The following is an 18976-nucleotide window of genomic DNA, read 5'->3' as shown; positions in this document are numbered from 1 at the left end:
TATTTTAGACAACTGTATGCACAAGGGCTGCAGAAGGATACCGACATAGAACAATTTTTTGGGGAAAATGGACTGAAAAAGATTTCACAGGAAAATAAAAGAATTTTGAATCGGCAAATAACAGAACAAGAAATAGAAGGTGCCATTCAAAATATGGTATTGGGCAAATCTCCAGGACTGGATGGACTAACTTCCAAATACTATAAGGTTTTGAAAGAGTGGCTAGTACAACCTTTGAAGGAAGTTTGCAATGAAATTATGGAGGGGAAAAGGGCACCAGACACGTGGAAAGAGGCCTACATCACGCTTATACCAAAGACAGAGACTGAAAAGACCCAACTTAAGAACTACCGTCCGATCTCGCTATTAAATGTGGATTACAAAATTTTTGCTGACGTTTTAGCAAAAAGGCTGAAAACAGTTTTGATGGAGGAGATCCAAAGAGATCAAGCAGGCTTTCTCCCGAGAAGACACTTATCAGACAATGTGAGGAATATAATTGATATTTTGGAAAAGCTTGAAGTGAACATAAATGTCAGGGGCTCAGGGACTGAGCCACAGGAGAAGGAGGAGATGGAGAGCGAAGGGGAACAATCGGAGGGGAGCGCAGGAGGGTGTGACAGTGACCAGAGAGATTCCCTGAGTCTCTCCAGCGAATCAGAAGATTCCCAGAAGGAGGCCCCCAGGGTCAGGGCAAGGGGGGCCAGTGGGGAGTCGCCAAGCGGCAGCTGGAAATCAGGGGTAGCCTCCCCACCAGAGCGCAGCGGGGGGGAAGAATCCCACAGATTAGAACAAAAGCCTCCTCCTGCAGGAGGAGGGAGTGAGGCAGGACTGACCACGCCTCCATCAGAGAGTGGAGGGGCGGTGGAGAGAGCAGGGCCGTCCAGCCTCCCGGAAGGAGAAAGCAGTGAAGGGAGCAGTGTAGCCGTTAGGAGGAAAGTGGGCGGCTGGGCGCACGCGCCAAGTTCAAATGTAGAGGCGCGAGGGACAGCAGAAAATCCGGATTGGGAGCCAGGTCCCAAAGCCCGCCGGAGACAGGGGGAGGAGTCAGAGGAATCCGCCTCCGAAGAGTCCAGGAGGGTTGGGACCCCAGAGGGCAGGAGGACCCGGAGGCGAAAGGAGCAGAGGGAGGAAAGGAAGAGGTGGAGCAAAGCTCGGGTATTGAACTGGTGTAAAGGAGGGGCGGATTCAGACGGGACTTCGCCGGTCTAAGGACTCAGACGTAGCGCTGCGCGCCACGGATGTCAAACCAACAATGAACCACAATAAAGACTTTTGTTTATAAAGAGCAACTGGCGTTGGTCCTTTGTGAGCTGGGATCTGAGGCAGCCGCTGACAGTAAGTCCCGTCTCACTAAAAATTAACCCTCGCAGCGCGAGTTGGCGCGGAGAGGGGCAAGACTTGGTGTTTTGCGAGCTCACGAAGAGAGGGAAAGATGACTACAGAAGGGAAGGTGGCACAGCTGGGAAAAGCGGTTGAGACGCTTTACGCAGAGCTGGAAGTTTCCAGGAAGAGAGAGGAGGAAGCAGCGAAGTTCTGCGAGGATCTGCGAACCAGGTGGGAAAAATTGGGCAAGGAAGGGCTGTCGGGACCCAGACCGGAGGGAGTTGGCCTCGGAAAGCGGGGGGGCAGCATTGTCGCCCATTTTGATGGAAACCTACAGCAGTATCCTAATTTCAGAGCAGATGTAGTTTTTGCGCTCAAACTGCTGCGGAAGGACTTTAGAGATGAGGAGGAAAAACTGGGATTTATCATAACTCACTTGCATGGAGAAGCAAGATCCTGGCTGTGCAATTTATGGCGCGACAATGATCCCGCCCTCCAGAATTCAGACGCTTTCATAGCGGCTATGGACGCTTGTTTCCAGTCTACCACAGATGTAGACGTGGCTAGAAGAGAGATGCACGGCTTAAGGCAGGGCAAAGCAACAGTAAGACAATATCACTCCCGCTTTTTTGCGTTGGTAAACACGCTACGCTGGCAAAAAGACTCTGCAGCAGTGAGGGATCTGTTCTGGGAGGGGCTAAACGCTTCCGTGAAAGATGAGCTGGCCAGGGGAGAGAGACCTAGCACCACGGCAGAAGTCGTTCAGAGAGCGCTCACGATAGGAGTGAGAATGGAGGAACGCCCCTGGGGCAGAGATGAGGGTCGCTTTGTACGCACACCGGCCAGAGCACCTCCCTTCAATGCCCAGGGAGAGTGGACGTGCTAACTCCACGCCTCCATTGGGGGAGGGAGAAGAACCGATGGAGTTGGGCAGCGTTAAGGCTCAGACAGCGATCAGAGCCCCAACACCAGGAGCAGCCAAGACGAAAACTCCTAGAGGGAGCAGGAAGTGCTTCATATGCGACAGTGCACAGCACCTGGCCAAAGAGTGTCCCCAGAGGATCCAGAAGCACACTGCAGCCTCAGCAACAGTAAAAGGAGATTTTCAGCAGGGGGATGAGCAGCAGGGAAACGGCCAAGCCTGGTTGGAATCAGAGGCACTGGGGCCCAGCCAGGCACGTTTCTGAAGCAGTCCCCAGAGATTCTGCAGCCCACAGACCCCCTCCCGCCCAAACCAGTGGTGCAACTCACTGCATCACTCCAGTTGCCCAATGGATTCACCCTGGAAGTCCCCATTACCATTGACTCTGGTAGCAATGCAGACTTTGTGGGGGTGGACTTCATTAAGCAGCACCGCATAGCGCTTCTACCGGCCACGATGCCACTGAACGTCGTCACAGTCGATGGCAGGAAGCTGCTGGGAGGGCAAGTGGTACAGCAAACACCACCTATGGTGATGCAAATTGGGAATCATCGTGAAGTCATCAGTTTTAACGTCACTCACCTATCAGACACGCCCATAGTGTTGGGCATGAGTTGGCTGGATAGGCACAGCCCGGGATTGGCTTGGTATCAGCGCCAATTGACCTTCGGCTCCTCCTACTGCGCGGAACACTGCATCCAGCCCAGCCAAGAGGGGGAAGGGCAGGAGGATGAACCAGAGCTACACCTCAGCATGGTGCAGGCGGTACCAGACAAGTACAAGGAGTTTCTGGAAGTCTTCTGCAAGAAGGAAGCTGACAAGCTGCCTCCCCATCGGCCCTACGACTGCGCGATTGACCTCCTGCCGGGGGCGACGCTGCCGACGGGGAAGCTGTATTCCATGTCTGAGGACGAAAGGAAAGAACTCAGGGAGTTCATAGAGCTCAACTTGAAGCGGGGATTCATCCAAGAGTCCAAAGCAGTGGGGGGCAGTCCCGTGTTCTTCGTGAAGAAAAAAGACACGCCCCAAAAGAGGCTTGTAGTTGATTTCAGGGTCATAAACTCGAGGACAAAGCCCACGGCATTCCCCATGCCCAAGATCGACGACCTACTAGCGACGGTGAGGAAGGGGAGAATCTTCACCAAGCTGGATCTGCGAGGCGCATACAATCTGATACGCATGCGGGAGGGCGATGAGTGGAAGACGGCCATGTTTACGCCCTTAGGCACCTATGAATACAAAGTTATGCCTTTTGGCCTCCAAAATGGCTCTCACACGTTCCAAGCATTTATGAACCACGTGTTAGCGGGACTCCTATACAAGAAGTGCGTCTGCTTCCTCGACGACATCCTGATCTTCTCGGAATCGCAGGAGGCTCACGAAGGGGACGTCAAGGAGGTCCTGCAGAGACTACAGGAGCACAAGCTTTACGCCAAGCTGGAAAAGTGCCAGTTCGACGTGAAGGAAGTGGATTTCCTGGGCTACAAGCTGTCAGACAAGGGACTCGCCATGGACAGCAACAAGGTCCGCTCGGTGCTGGACTGGAAGAGCCCGCGCAATAGGAAGGAAGTCCAGAAGTTCGTCGGTTTCGCCAACTTCTACCGCAAGTTCATCAAGGGCTTTGCGAAGGAGACGGCGGCTATCACGGACACCCTCAGCTCCAAGAAAAAGAAGTTCATCTGGACGGACCAGGCGGAGCAGTCTTTTCAGAGACTCAAGCGTCTCTTCGCGTCTGAGGAACAGCTGCTTCACGTCAACCCCGGCAGACCGCTGAGGATCGAGACTGACGCATCAGACAGAGCGGTGGGGGCGGTCCTGTTGCAGGAAGATCCGCAAGGGAACTGGAGGCCCTGCGCATTTTACTCCAGGAAGCTCAGCAAGTCGGAGCAGAACTACACAATCTGGGACAGGGAGTTGCTGGCCATTCATGCAGCCTTCAAAGTGTGGCGGCACTTCCTCATTGGAGCCAGACACACCGTGCAAGTCCGCACAGACCATAAGAACCTGGAGTACTGGCGCACGGCGAGGTTCCTGAACCAAAGACACATCTGTTGGGCGGAGTTCTTTGCGGATTTCGACTTCAGGATAGAATACATCCCGGGAGACAACAACGTCATGGCAGATGCCCTTTCCAGGAAACCGCAGTATCTAGAGGAAGCGGCGCCGGCGGCAGCTAAACACATTTTCACACCGGCAGTGTGGAAGTGCTCGGCAGCCACCGTTGACCTGGACGTGGTACGTCGCGCGTTACAGACGGATCCATTCGCACAATCCAAGATGGAAGAGGTGCGACAGGGCACAGCGAAGGACGCCGAGTTCCAGATCCGTGACGGACTGCTCATCCGCAAAGGGGCTCTATACGTGCCGGGAGACGAACTCCGCGCAAAAGTCCTGCAGCAGTTACACGACGCACCCAGCGCTGGACATTTCGGCAAGGACAAGACAGCGGAATTAGTAGCCAGAGACTTTTGGTGGCCCAAGATGAGGGGTGAAGTTGAGGATTACGTCACTTGGTGTGACACTTGCCAAAGGGCCAAACCAGTACACAGGGCGCCGGCGGATCTGCTGGAACCGCTTCCGACGCCGTTTGAACCGTGGGAGAGAGTGGCCCTGGACTTTGTCACAGATTTACCCAGCTCGAGAGGCAAAACAGCGGTGCTCGTAGTAGTAGACCTGTTCACCAAGATGGCGCATTTCATTCCTTGCGCGAAGGTGGCCACGGCGGAACAAACCGCCAAGCTGTTCATAGACCACGTGTTCAGAGTTCACAGATTGCCGAGGTCCATCCTATCCGACAGGGGGCGCCAGTTCATCTCGAATTTCTGGCAGAAGCTGCTGGGCATCCTGAACGTCAAGATCAACTTAGCGTCGGCACGACATCCGCAGACCAACGGACAAGCAGAGAGGGTCAACGCCATCATGCAGCAGTACTTGCGCTGCTACGCGAATCAACAACCCTCGACATGGGTGGACTACCTACCGCTGGCCGAGTTTGCCTACAACAACACGAAGCACGCGTCGACAGGGGTGACGCCGTTCTTCGCCAACAATGGGCGGCATCCCAGAACCTTCCCGGGTTTGGAGACGACAGGGGAGGGGGAGCCACAGGGGGCAGAGCACTTGGCAGCAGAATTGCAGGAGGTCCATGAGCAACTCCAAAGGAACTTAGAACTCGCAAAACACGCCTACAAAGTGCAGGCAGACAGGCACAGGAGAGTCGGGGAAGACATCCAGGTGGGGGACTGGGTATGGTTAGCAGCCCAGGAAGTGCCAGCCAGAACGTTAGCTAAGAAGAAGCTTGGGCACAAGCAGCTAGGACCTTACCAAGTCGAGGCACAAATCAACCCAGTAGCTTTCCGGTTGACCCTTCCGGAGGGTTCCAGAATGCACCCGGTCTTTCATAGGTCGGTGCTTACACCCTACAAGGCACCACACAGGTTTCAGGCGCCAGGGACCGCACCAGACCCACGCAGACAATCACCCACAGGGGGGGAACCACGAAGGGCGACACCAATCAACGAGGTCACGGAGATTTTGGACTCGAGATGGGGGGAGGAGGGAGTTGAATATCTCCTTGCCGAGGAAGGTACCCCGGCAAGCGCCAACAGGTGGGTACCGGACTATGCCCTGGAGGAGCGCTATCTCAAAGACGAGTTTCATGTGCTCTTCCCCCAAAAACCCATGCCGGCAGATTTTTTCGACGACTGGCTTTTCACACCCACACTTTCGGCCAGCACGTTCCAGGGGTTCTCATCAGACGAGGAGCCGGAGCCGGGCTGGAGCACACCAAGGGGATCTTGTTCGGGGGTAGACACTGACCGTTCCTATTGGTGGGACGATCAGCCAGAGGAGGAATGGAGATGAAAATGGTTGAAGGGACCTTGGCACGCAGCTCCCGACGTACCGGAGGGTGGGGAGGACATGGACGTGTGGGGTGAGGATCAGGGGTTTGAGCACGAATACAAAGAGATGGAAGTGGAGGAGATAGACGTCGATGAGTACAGTACGGACTGGTTGGATCCAGCGGGAGGGCTGCACGACGGGGGCATCGAACAGTATCCAGCTCTCGCCCCCCAAGCACTGGAGCGCCCGGAACCCACGCCCAGAGAGGGTGAGGGGGGAAGGGGGGGCTTCGAGGGGGGGATGGATGTCAGGGGCTCAGGGACTGAGCCACAGGAGAAGGAGGAGATGGAGAGCGAAGGGGAACAATCGGAGGGGAGCGCAGGAGGGTGTGACAGTGACCAGAGAGATTCCCTGAGTCTCTCCAGCGAATCAGAAGATTCCCAGAAGGAGGCCCCCAGGGTCAGGGCAAGGGGGGCCAGTGGGGAGTCGCCAAGCGGCAGCTGGAAATCAGGGGTAGCCTCCCCACCAGAGCGCAGCGGGGGGGAAGAATCCCACAGATTAGAACAAAAGCCTCCTCCTGCAGGAGGAGGGAGTGAGGCAGGACTGACCACGCCTCCGTCAGAGAGTGGAGGGGCGGTGGAGAGAGCAGGGCCGTCCAGCCTCCCGGAAGGAGAAAGCAGTGAAGGGAGCAGTGTAGCCGTTAGGAGGAAAGTGGGCGGCTGGGCGCACGCGCCAAGTTCAAATGTAGAGGCGCGAGGGACAGCAGAAAATCCGGATTGGGAGCCAGGTCCCAAAGCCCGCCGGAGACAGGGGGAGGAGTCAGAGGAATCCGCCTCCGAAGAGTCCAGGAGGGTTGGGACCCCAGAGGGCAGGAGGACCCGGAGGCGAAAGGAGCAGAGGGAGGAAAGGAAGAGGTGGAGCAAAGCTCGGGTATTGAACTGGTGTAAAGGAGGGGCAGATTCAGACGGGACTTCGCCGGTCTAAGGACTCAGACGTAGCGCTGCGCGCCACGGATGTCAAACCAACAATGAACCACAATAAAGACTTTTGTTTATAAAGAGCAACTGGCGTTGGTCCTTTGTGAGCTGGGACCTGAGGCAGCCGCTGACAATAAATACTAAAGCAGTTTTGATATTTGTGGATGCTGAGAAAGCCTTTGATAATATTTCTTGGAGTTTTATGATGAAGAACCTTCGGGGGATGGGGGTAGGCCAAGGGTTTGAAAATGGTATAGGCGCGATATATTCGGAACAAAAAGTGAAACTTATTGTAAATAATGAGGTTACAGAAGAATTTAAGAACGAAAAAGGGACACGTCAGGGGTGCCCAATCTCTCCATTACTTTTTATATCAGTCCTGGAGGTGTTGCTGAATAAGATCAGGAGTGACCAGTTGGTTAAAGGGATACAGGTCGGAGCTAAACAGTATAAAGTGAAGGCATTTGCAGATGACTTGGTACTTACTTTACAGGAGCCTGAATCTAGTACAAAAAGAGTTTTGGAAATAATTCAAGAATTTGGTCAAGTGGCAGGCTTTAAGCTAAATAAGTCTAAAACGAAAGTATTGGGGGAAAATCTAACAGCATTTGAAAAGGAAAGGTTTCAGAATGAGACAGGGTTAACGGTAGTTAAGAAAGTGAAATATTTGGGGATAAATATGACATCTAAAAATGTGAACTTATTTAAAGATAATTATGAGAAGTAGAGACGTCACCTTGCCAACAAAGGTCCGTATAGTTAAAGCCATGGTTTTCCCAGTAGTGATGTATGGAAGTGAGAGCTGGACCATCAAGAAGGCTGATCGCCGAAGAATTAATGCTTTTGAATTATGGTGCTGGAGAAGACTCTTGAGAGTCCCATGGACTGCAAGAAGATCAAACGCATCCATTCTTAAGGAAATCAGCCCAGAGTGCTCACTGGAAGGACAGATCGTGAAGCTGAGGCTCCAGTACTTTGGCCACCTCATGAGAAGAGAAGACTCCCTGGAGAAGACACTGATGCTGGGAAAGATGGAGGGCACAAGGAGAAGGGGGCGACAGAGGACGAGATGGTTGGATAGTGTTTTCGAGGTTACCAGCATGAGTCTGACCAAACTGCGGGAAGTAGTGGAGGACAGAGGTGCCTGGCGTGCTCTGGTCCATGGGGTCACGAAGAGTCGGACACGACTAAACGACTAAACAACAACAACAAATGAGAAGATTTGGACAGAAGCCAAAAAAGATTTAGAAATCTGGACAAATATGAAGCTTTCCTTGTTGGGTAGAATTGCGGTTATAAAGATGAATGTATTGCCTAGAATGTTGTTTTTGTTTCAAACATTGCAAATATTGGACAAGATGGATTGTTTCAAGAAGTGGCAGAAAGATATTTCTAGGTTTGTCTGGCAGGGCAAGAAGCCAAGAATTAAATGTAAGATATTAACTGATGCAAAAGAAAGGGGCGGTTTTGCCCTGCCAGACTTTAAATTATATTATGAATCAGCAGCTTTCTGCTGGTTGAAAGATTGGCTACTTCTTGAGAACACTGACATTTTGGATTTGGAAGGATTTAACAATACATTTGGGTGGCATGCATACCTGTGGTACGACAAGGTCAAAGCTCACAAAGGGTTTAAAAACCATATTGTCAGGAAAGCACTATTTAACATTTGGATTAGATATAAAGATTTGTTGGAAAGTAAAACTCCAAGGTGGCTGTCACCTATGGAGGCAAAGGCTGTTAAAAAACTAAATATGGAGGCTAAATGGCCAAAATATTGGGAAATTTTGGAACAAGAAGGGGGCAGATTGAAATTGCAAAGTTTTGAGAAATTAAAAGGGAAGGTGAGGGATTGGCTGCATTATTATCAAATAATGGAAACCTTTAAAATGGACAGGAAAATTGGCTTCCAGGTGGAAAAATCAAAATTAGAGACAGAACTGTTAGAACCCAGTACTAAGAATTTGTCAAGAATGTGTAATTTGACTAGAGGCACAACATATTAGAATTAGAATATAAGATCTGAAAGAAGGTAATAAATTGCTGAACATAATTTTTATATTGAGAACGCAGGAAAGGGAAACGTGAGGAAGTCCAGATGGTTATGGAACATATGTATGAAAAACTGTGTCTTTCTTTTTTTCTCTTTTTATATACAGTTGATAGTTATGTCTTTTATGTTTGATATATGCTTGGTTATTTCTTTTTTTCTGAAAACTTAATAAAATATTATTTTAAAAAAAAAGAATGTATAATTTGCTGCTGAAATGGAATACTCAGGATGAGACGGTTAAATCTGCAATGATTAAGTGGGCTCAGGATATGGGTCATAACATTATGTTTGCTGACTGGGAAAAGTTGTGGACCACTGGGATGAAGTTTATGGCATGTAATGCCTTAAGAGAAAATATTATGAAAATGATCTACAGATGGTACATGACCCCAGTCAAGCTTGCAAAAATCTATCATTTGCCTGATAATAAATGTTGGAAATGTAAAGAAATTGAAGGAACTTTTTACCACCTTTGGTGGACGTGCCCAAGGATTAAGGCTTTCTGGGAAAAGATCTACAATGAAATTAAAAAGGTACTTAAGTACACGTTCCCTAAAAAACCAGAGGCCTTTCTCCTGGGCATGGTCGGCCAATTGGTGTCTAAGAAGGACAGAACTTTTTTTATGTATGCTACAACAGCAGCAAGAATACTCATCGCAAAGTACTGGAAGACACAAGATTTACCCACCGTGGAAGAGTGGCAGATGAAGGTGATTGACTATATGGGTTTGGCTGAGATGACGAGCAGAATCCGAGACCAGGGAAGAGAAACGGCGGAAGAAGACTGGAGAAAATTTAAGGACTATTTAAAGAAATATAGCAAAATTAATGAGTGTTAAAATGATGTTGGATTAGAAATGAAGGAGTTATTAGCGACAATGGTTAAATAAAGGAGAGTAAGCAATATTAAAAGTAAGCTAAAAATAAGGGAAGGATTTGCTGAAAATAAATTTGAAATTGGAATACAGAAAGGGGAGGTATGAGGAAGTCGGGAAAGTAAGCTACAAGAAATTAAGAAGTGAACTTACATATGTTTTATGTTTTATTATGTTTTGTGTTGTGTTTTTTATGTTGTGTTTTGTTAAACTTGTTGAAACTTTAATAAAAAATATTTTTTAAAAAAATAGAAGCTAGGTGCCAAATGTCTTGTTAAATCAAGGTTACAGCCACCCAAAATTGAATGTCTAGGAGTCATGAGAAGAGAAGACTCCCTGGAAAAGACCCTGATGTTGGGAAAGATGGAGGGCACAAGGAGAAGGGGGCGACAGAGGATGAGATGGTTGGACAGTGTTCTTGAAGCTACCAGCATGAGTTTGACCAAATTGCGGGAGGCAGTGGAAGACAGGAGTGCTTGGCGTGCTCTGGTCCAGGGGGTCACGAAGAGTCGGACACAACTAAACAACAACAACAGTTGCCATTTTGGTGTAGGCTGGCTCTAAAGTCTTATTTCTGAAATGATGGACGGATTGTGATTGATTCTCAGTTAAACACCTGGCTAGTTCAAAGGACAACCTTGTGCTAGGTTTAAGAACTTCTGAGAACTTAAAGAAGAAATGTCCTTTGATCCAGGGACAGTACACATAGATATTGGCCTATTGTGACTTCTTTTTCTTAATGGTGACACAGACCATTCATAATGAAAGATGATTCTTCACAACAAGTGTGAGAGGGCAGTGGAGACAAGAGACGTCAGTTCACTATCACATTGTTCACTGCTGCTGTTCACTGGATCAGTGATTTTGTTTAAATGAGCTACACATACTGTAGGGTCTCCTTGCATACTGAAAGGACATACCCCTCAATCTTTCCTGCTCAGTGTTTTTCTTTTTTTGGTTTTGGGCAAGGAGATGAGCTCAGACTCATCATACCAGAGTCTCTCGTTTGTCAAATAAGTAAAGCATAAGTGTTATTGATGCCATTATGTTACTGTAAAAATCTTCAAAAAAGTTGCAGATGACACTAAACTGGGAGGGGTGGCTAACACCCCAGAGGACAGGATCACACTTCAAAACGACCTTGACAGATTAGAGAACTGAGCCAAAACAATCAAGATGAATTTTAACAGGGAGAAATGTAAAGTATTGCACTTGGGCAAAAAAATGAGAGGCACAAATACAAGATGGGGGACACCTGGCTTGAGAGCAGTACATGTGAAAAGGATCTAGGAGTCTTGGTTGACCACAAACTTGACATGAGCCAACAATGTGACGCGGCAGCTAAAAAAGCCAATGCAATTCTGGGCTGCATCAATAGGAGTATAGCATCTAGATCAAGGGAAGTAATAGTGCCACTGTATTCTGCTCTGGTCAGACCTCACCTGGAGTACTGTGTCCAGTTCTGGGCACCACAGTTCAAGAAGGACACTGACAAACTGGAACGTGTCCAGAGGAGGGCAACCAAAATGGTCAAAGGCCTATGAGGAACGGCTAAGGGAGCTGGGCATGTTTAGCCTGGAGAAGAGGAGGTTAAGGGGTGATATGATAGCCATGTTCAAATATATAAAAGGATATCATATAGAGGAGGGAGAAAGGTTGTTTTCTGCTGCTCCAGAGAAGCGGACACGGAGCAATGGATCCAAACTACAAGAAAGAAGATTCCACCTAAACATTAGGAAGAACTTCCTGACAGTAAGAGCTGTTCGACAGTGGAATTTGCTGCCAAGGAGTGTGGTGGAGTCTCCTTCTTTGGAGGTCTTTAAGCAGAGGCTTGACAACCATATGTCAGGAGTGCTCTGATGGTGTTTCCTGCTTGGCAGGGGGTTGGACCCGATGGCCCTTGTGGTCTCTTCCAACTCTATGATTCTATGATTCATCTTGTGAAGAAGCAAAGACAACACAAACCTGGGAGCCTCTGTAGATTTTGCGTAGTTAATGTTAAGGTGGGGGCAGAGAGAATTTAGCGTGCTGCAAGGGAAGTGGGGGAACCGGAATCCTCTCCTGAAGACCCTCCCTCGCTCGACTTGAAGAAGACCCTACTCCTCTCTCCTGCGCTTAGAAACCCCATTTGCCCCCTTTCACCCCTAGCCCTGCGCGCCGAATCTTTTCCTAGCGCCCCAATCTCTCCATCCGGAGGGGCCTCGCAAGACCAGCAGGGAGGCGGGGAAAGAGGTGGGACAGGACGGGTCTCCTCGGTTCCCTCAACCCTTCCGTGGACTCCCTCACTCCGTCTCTACCCCTAAAAGGGACCCACCCGGGGCACCCCGGACAGGCCGCAAGTCCCGAGGGATTTCTGCAAGGGCGAAAGCCGAATGAAGCCCTGTAGATCAGCCAGCCCTGCTTGGGGCCGTGGGGGCGATGCGGTCACCCGCCTCCTCCCCTCTTGACGGGCATTGCATTTCAATTCCCGCAAGGGGGCCCAAACGGGTGGGGAGCAGTTGAGCGTCTCTTGGCCGTCCCGGACCAGTAACACGGTGCAATGCAAACCCTGCAGCTGTTGAGTCCCCGCTTTGCAACCGGAATGCAAGGATCCGGGCCCCCTCGATGGGTTCTAGGAAAGGAGCGTTTTTGGAGAAAGCGTCTCGCATCACACCCGCCCCCCCCCCGCACCCGCCAATTACCTCTTCCCTAACACGCCGCATCTTTACCTTTTTGTTCTCTCCTGGCCATCCGCATTCCCCTGCTCCGATTTCGTTTCCAGTAATATAATGGGGAGGTGGGAGTTGTCTACCGACGCCCCTCCTCCCCTTTCCAAAATCTTCCGCTTCTCCAGCGGCTGCTTTTGCCCCCTTGCCTGGGAACATCCGACACGTTTTCGAACGAGGGGTGGGGTGGGGGGTGGGGCTCGCAATTTCAGTCGCAGAGCAGCCCCCGCCTGTGTAAGGAGGGGAACCGGAGGTGACGTCACGAGAAGTGTGACAATTTTGCCATTTCCTTAGCTGAACATACACACGCGCACGCGCGCGCCAAGGGCGCAGATGCACCCTGCAGGCGGATCCACAAGAAGGCGGTTTTCTCCTTACTGGGACCAGAGGCGAGACACGCACCCCGATCCTGTACATTGCCCCAAGTCAGGCTTTGACCTCATGCACTTTCACCTGGAAACAAATTTCATGGCTTCCGTCTGAGAAAATGCACATCAAACTACAAAGCTAGGACACACGACCAATGCAAGCTGCTGCGATTAGTTCTGCGTAAATACAGTTTTTTGTTTTTGTTTTGTTAAAGCATCAAACTACCTGCCCCCCCCCCCCCCCCCAGCTCTGGCAGCGGCGAAGACGAAATGAATAGAGGCCCGGGAAAAGAGAACCAATCAGAAGAGCCGGAACGAAGAGGCGAACCAATCAGGTGAGCCGGAAGCTGGGAAGCCCATTGAAGAAGTTGCGGCTTGGTCATTCAGCTTTTTCTGTTGATCTGCCGCTTCCGTATTCCTCCGCCTGAGGCTCCCACTTCAGTCCGGTTGATGGTTCCGGATTAAAAGTTTTCTGGGGGAGTTGGGAGAAATTACCTGGAGAGGAGGAGAAAGAGGTGCAAGATATTTATGGGTGGTTTGCTTTTACTCTCCCTGAATCTACAAACGGAGCAGTTGGGAGGAGGGGGGGGGGGGAATGAGATTGCTTGCGGGAGGGGGATGAGGGAAGAGCAAGGAAGAGCCCCCCCCCCACTTTCCCTCTGGGAAGCAGTATTGGGGGTTGGGATCAAGGCAATCCAGATGAAAAGTGGTGGTGGTGGGTTTCCTGCCCAGCAAAGTTTGCATTCCAAGATTCTCTCTGAAGTGCGGAGATGTGGGCAGCCCAGCTTTTCATGCACTGCCTTGCTGCACATGGGAGAGCGGGGCCAAAATTGAATGCCCCCCCCCCCCCGCCTTTCCAAGGTGGAAGTCTGGTGGGTGCCATAGCAGTTTATGGTTTTTTGAAAGGGTACCTTGTCACAGTACTTTTCCCAGCTAAGGCTTAACTCCCTTTGCCAGTTTTTTTTCTGAAATTGCAGTAGTCCAGACTTTCTGTTTCTATCTGCAAGTGTTCCACAGACTTCTAATTTTGATTAATGAGTTGTTGAGCAGCCAATAAGGAAAATGTGATTAGTTGTTCATATCTCAGATTAGCATTGTCTTCTTTAAAAATGGCTAACAATACCAAACGTCAGGTAGATAGGATGTTTAGCTTTCACCAAGTTTTATATATATATATATATATATATATATATGCAGGTTTTGGTGTCCTCGGGTGTCTTCCCGTGTAAAAGTTGGGGTGTCTAGGCGACGTTTCGACGAGGTCTCACTCGTCATCTTCAGGCTGGTGCTTTCGACCTGCATACCTATACCCGTGAAAATCTACGAAAGCAAATATATATATATATATATATATATGCAGGTTTTGGTGTCCTCGGGTATCTTCCCGTGTAAAAGTTGGGGTGTCTAGGCGACGTTTCGACGAGGTCTCACTCGTCATCTTCAGGCTGGTGCTTTCGGCTTCTTGTTACTGGAACAGAGCAGGATCTCAGTGTTTGAGTTCCTATAAATACTGTTGAGGAGGTGTGGCCTCTAGTGTTCTGGGCAGAGAGGAAGTTCCTAGGCTAGTGTGCCTTTTCTTCTTTTGTTCCTTAATTAAGGAACAAAAGAAGAAAAGGCACACTAGCCTAGGAACTTCCTCTCTGCCCAGAACACTAGAGGCCACACCTCCTCAACAGTATTTATAGGAACTCAAACACTGAGATCCTGCTCTGTTCCAGTAACAAGAAGCCGAAAGCACCAGCCTGAAGATGACGAGTGAGACCTCGTCGAAACGTCGCCTAGACACCCCAACTTTTACACGGGAAGATACCCGAGGACACCAAAACCTGCATTCCTGTACCCGTGAAAATCTACGAAAGCATATATATATATATATATATATATATATATATATATATATATATATATGCAGGTTTTGGTGTCCTCGGGTGTCTTCCCGTGTAAAAGATGGGGTGTCTAGGCGACGTTTCGACGAGGTCTCACTCGTCATCTTCAGGCTGGTGCTTTCGGCTTCTTGTTACTGGAACAGAGCAGGATCTCAGTGTTTGAGTTCCTATAAATACTGTTGAGGAGGTGTGGTGTATAGCCTCCAATGTTCTGGGCAGAGAGGAAGTTCCCAGGCTAGTGTGCCTTTTCTTCTTTTGTTCCTTAATTACTTGAGGGATATCTTGAGTGATTTCTTGAGTGATATCCTGAGTACCACTTAGGTGGGTCATTAGGTGTGGATTAGTTGCTAAGGCCTTTGTGTCTTGACCTCTTGAACTTTGTGAAGAGTTTTTCTGAGAAGATGGCTGTACTGCACTTAGTTGTGCTCTGGCTTGGCTTCGTGTATAGGGAACTTCCTCTCTGCCCAGAACATTGGAGGCTATACACCACACCTCCTCAACAGTATTTATAGGAACTCAAACACTGAGATCCTGCTCTGTTCCAGTAACAAGAAGCCGAAAGCACCAGCCTGAAGATGACGAGTGAGACCTCGTCGAAACGTCGCCTAGACACCCCATCTTTTACACGGGAAGACACCCGAGGACACCAAAACCTGCATTCCTGTACCCGTGAAAATCTACGAAAGCAAATATATATATATATATATATATATATATGGACCCCTGATAATTAAGTCCAGTTGTGAACAACTCTGGGGTTGCAGCGCTCATCTCGCTTTACAGGCCAAGGGAGCTGGCGTTTGTCCGCTTCCGTAGACAGTTTTTCCGGGTCATGTGGCGAGCATGACTAAGCTGCTTCTGGCGAAACCAGAGCAGGAAACACTGTTTGCCTTCCCACTGGAGCAGTACCTATTTATCTACTTGCACTGTGTGCTTTCGAACTGCTAAGTTGGCAGGAGCAGGGACCGAACAACGGGAGCTTACCCAGTCGTGGGGATTCGAACTGCTAACCTTTCGTTCAGAAAGCCCAAGCGGCACAGTGGTTTAACCCACAGCACCACCCGCATTCCTAGATAGATAGATAATCTGTGTTTGGATTCTGCATTAGTATTTGTGATTAGAATTTCATCTGGAGTTTATGGGCCTACAGTAACTTTTGGGTTTGTTAGAAAATGTCTAGATAATTCCAGATGTTGCCCAGCTTTACTTAATATTTGTTCCCTGGTCAGAGGTATACTATCTGTGTAAATGTCTCCCACCCTAAATAAATCCGTTTTTCTCCATTCTCATTAGAGAGCTGCTCCCTGCTTTGAAGTGCATTGTGGCAACAGTGGAGTCCTGGAAGTGGCCCAGTTTCACCTCCTTGTCCCCTGTCTCTTCCAAGGGCAGCACAATGGCCTCAGAGGCACCATCGTTTGCACTGTCTCTTCTTAAAGGTGGAGTGGAAAGAGGAGCCAGGCAGCTTCCTCAGGTAGGGAAAGAGCAACGGGAGCAGGGAGGAGGGAAGAGGCACAGATGGGACCACCCAGCCTCCCTCTGTGTTGAGTGGGGATGATGGCGACCAAAGAGAAGCTCTGTTTTCTTCCTCTTCTTCTTCCAGGCCCTCTTGACCTTTGAGGAGGTGGCTGTGTTTTTCACGGAGGAGGAGTGGGCTCTGCTGGATCCTGGCCAAAGAGCTCTGCACAAGGAAGTCATGGAGGAGAATTATGAGATGGTGGCCTCTCTAGGTAAGGGCAGATTTTTATTCCTCTTGGCTGTTAGACGTTGGAGGTGTGACTCTGCTGTTTGAGCCATTTATTCATGCTGTGTAGGAACAACATGCCTTGTACGAATAGCCTGCTGGATCAGCCCAGTGGCCCATTTCATCCAGTATGCTGTTGCCTGTGGGAAGCCAGCAGGATTTGAGCATAGAAGCATCTCTCCCTGCCTGTGGTTTCCAGAAACCGCTATTCTGCCTCTGACTGTGGAAGCAGAGCAGAGCCATCTTGGCTAGTGGCCGTTGGTGGACCTCTCCTCAATGAATTTAGAGCATTAGCAATTTCCCATTTGACTTCTTTGTAAACTCTCAGGCGGATGCCTTGCGGACCTGGAGTTTTATCTGTTTTAATTTTGTCTATTTGACTGAGAACTTCATATCTCATCAGTACTATCCATCTTATCCAGCTCGGCCTCAAGGGAGATTAATAATAATAATAATAATAATAATAATAATAATAATAATAATAATAATAATCCCCTCTCTCCTGACTTGTTTCCCCAGCCACTCTGGGCAGCTTCCAACACACATAAAGTCATAATACAGTGGTGCCTTGATTCTCAAACATAATCCGTTCCAGGAGTACCTTTGTCTCCCAAAACCATTCGAAAAGCAAGGCACAGCTTCCAATTGGCTGCAGGCGCTTCCTGTACTCAAGCGGAAGCTGCGTCGGACGTTTGGCTTCCGAAAAACGTTCACAGACTGGAACACTTACCATTTACCTGTGTAAAACATAAAACATGAAAAGGCTTCCTTATACAGGGCTGCCTTCAGGTTATAAGGGAAAATGCATTTGAAATTGCATTTTAACCTGTCTTTTAAATTGGTATTTTCCCCTATTATGTTTTTACCTTAATTTTACTGGTGTTAGCCATTTATATTATTATTATTATTATTATTATTATTATTATTATTATTATTATTATTATTATTATATTACATATTTTGTTTTTTGTTTGTTTGCAAGAGCGGGGTGCCCTGGCCTCCTTGGCCCCCTGCAGAGCTCACATGTCTGCCTTACTCGGAGCTAAGAAGTTCGTCCGCCGAGGCTCCCTCTGGCTGACGGAGTGGCCTCCTTGGCTGGCTAGTTCCGCATTTAAAGTCCTAGCTACTTCCTTCTAGCTATTGCCTTCTAGCTTACTTTCCACAAGACTCCTGAAAAAAGGGCTAACTAGTTACTTGTTTATTTACTGGCATCGGAACACTTTTAAAAGTACCACTTACCCTGTAGTTCCTTACTTTACTTTAGTGTGGGTCTGTGGCAAATTGTTGTCAGGAGCCGGAATCGGGAGGAGGTTAGCAATAAAACACCTGGTGTCGGTGAAGTTAACCCTTTATTCAAAGAATAAAGGCCTAGTGGTCACTCTTCCCAGTAAGTCTTGCCCCAATGAGGCAGGTGCGAGGGCTGATGTTCCCTGCCTTCCCACTGCTCTCTAAGGCCCTCCCCCTGGTTCCTTCCCCAGCAGCCTAAGGCTCCTTTGCCTTGTCTCTCTTTGCTCCACCCTCTTCATTCCTCTGTGTGTTCTGGGAGATCAGTGGGGAGAGGAGCTGGTCAAAGCAGGAGGGAGAGCTTCCCTGGCTTCTTATCCAGCTTGCCTCTACTCTTCTTGACATCCGCCTCTGCTTCCGCCTCCAAGGCTGGACTGCTCTCTGCCACAGCCTCCTCCTGCTCACCAAACCCTCCTCAGATTCTGACACCTCCTCTTCCTCCCAGTCTGCTCCCTCTTTTCCTTCTGACAGCCCCTCGTCATCCCACCACCAATCCCCTGGCTCTGAGCCTTCTTCCCCAGGGGGTTCCCTTGAGGGTTCCCCCCACTCCATGCCTCTCACTATTTCTCTGCATCTAGCCAGTCCATGATGATTGTCAAGGCTCTCTCTCTTTAGGTGATTGATAGGGGTCCTTCTTTTACTCTTTGTTGTTGTTTAGTCGTTTAGTCGTGTCCGACTCTTCGTGACCCCATGGACCAGAGCACGCCAGGCACCTCTGTCCTCCACTACTTCCCGCAGTTTGGTCAGACTCATGCTGGTAACCTCGAAAACACTATCCAACCATCTCGTCCTCTGTCGCCCCCTTCTCCTTGTGCCCTCCATCTTTCCCAGCATCAGTGTCTTCTCCAGGGAGTCTTCTCTTCTCATGAGGTGGCCAAAGTACTGGAGCCTCAGCTTCACGATCTGTCCTTCCAGTGAGCAGTCAGGGCTGATTTCCTTAAGAATGGATGCGTTTGATCTTCTTGCAGTCCATGGGACTCTCAAGAGTCTCCTCCA

The 18976-nt window shown here is 49.3% G+C and overlaps 2 protein-coding genes across 5 annotated transcripts in view; one reads left to right on the top strand and one right to left on the bottom strand.

Moving 5' to 3' along the window:
• LOC114592642 (uncharacterized) overlaps positions 1-18976 on the bottom strand; it is a 35645-nt gene that overhangs the window by 10770 nt on the left and 5899 nt on the right. For 2 of the 4 annotated variants that reach the window (XM_077923341.1, XM_077923340.1), the window contains exon 1: positions 12705-12892. The exons of 1 other annotated variant lie outside the window; for it this stretch is intronic. The gene's annotated coding sequence lies outside the window, so the exon portion shown is untranslated. Of the gene's footprint in view, positions 1-12677; positions 12893-18976 lie in introns of those variants that run through there. One more of the 4 variants, XM_077923343.1, reaches the window with a different exon arrangement.
• Positions 13262-18976, top strand: part of LOC114592604 (uncharacterized) — a 134542-nt gene continuing 128827 nt past the window's right edge. Inside the window, exons 1-3 of the mRNA XM_077923683.1 lie at positions 13262-13404; positions 16249-16426; positions 16556-16682. Of these exons, the coding sequence (XP_077779809.1) occupies positions 13340-13404; positions 16249-16426; positions 16556-16682 (370 nt within the window). The 5' untranslated portion in view covers positions 13262-13339. The remainder of the gene's footprint in view (positions 13405-16248; positions 16427-16555; positions 16683-18976) is intronic.

This window comes from Podarcis muralis, chromosome 2, assembly GCF_964188315.1.
Source record: "Podarcis muralis chromosome 2, rPodMur119.hap1.1, whole genome shotgun sequence".
Taxonomy (NCBI): Eukaryota; Metazoa; Chordata; class Lepidosauria; order Squamata; family Lacertidae; genus Podarcis; species Podarcis muralis.
Note: the sequence above shows the minus strand (reverse complement) of the source record. Positions and strands in the feature narration are given on the sequence as shown.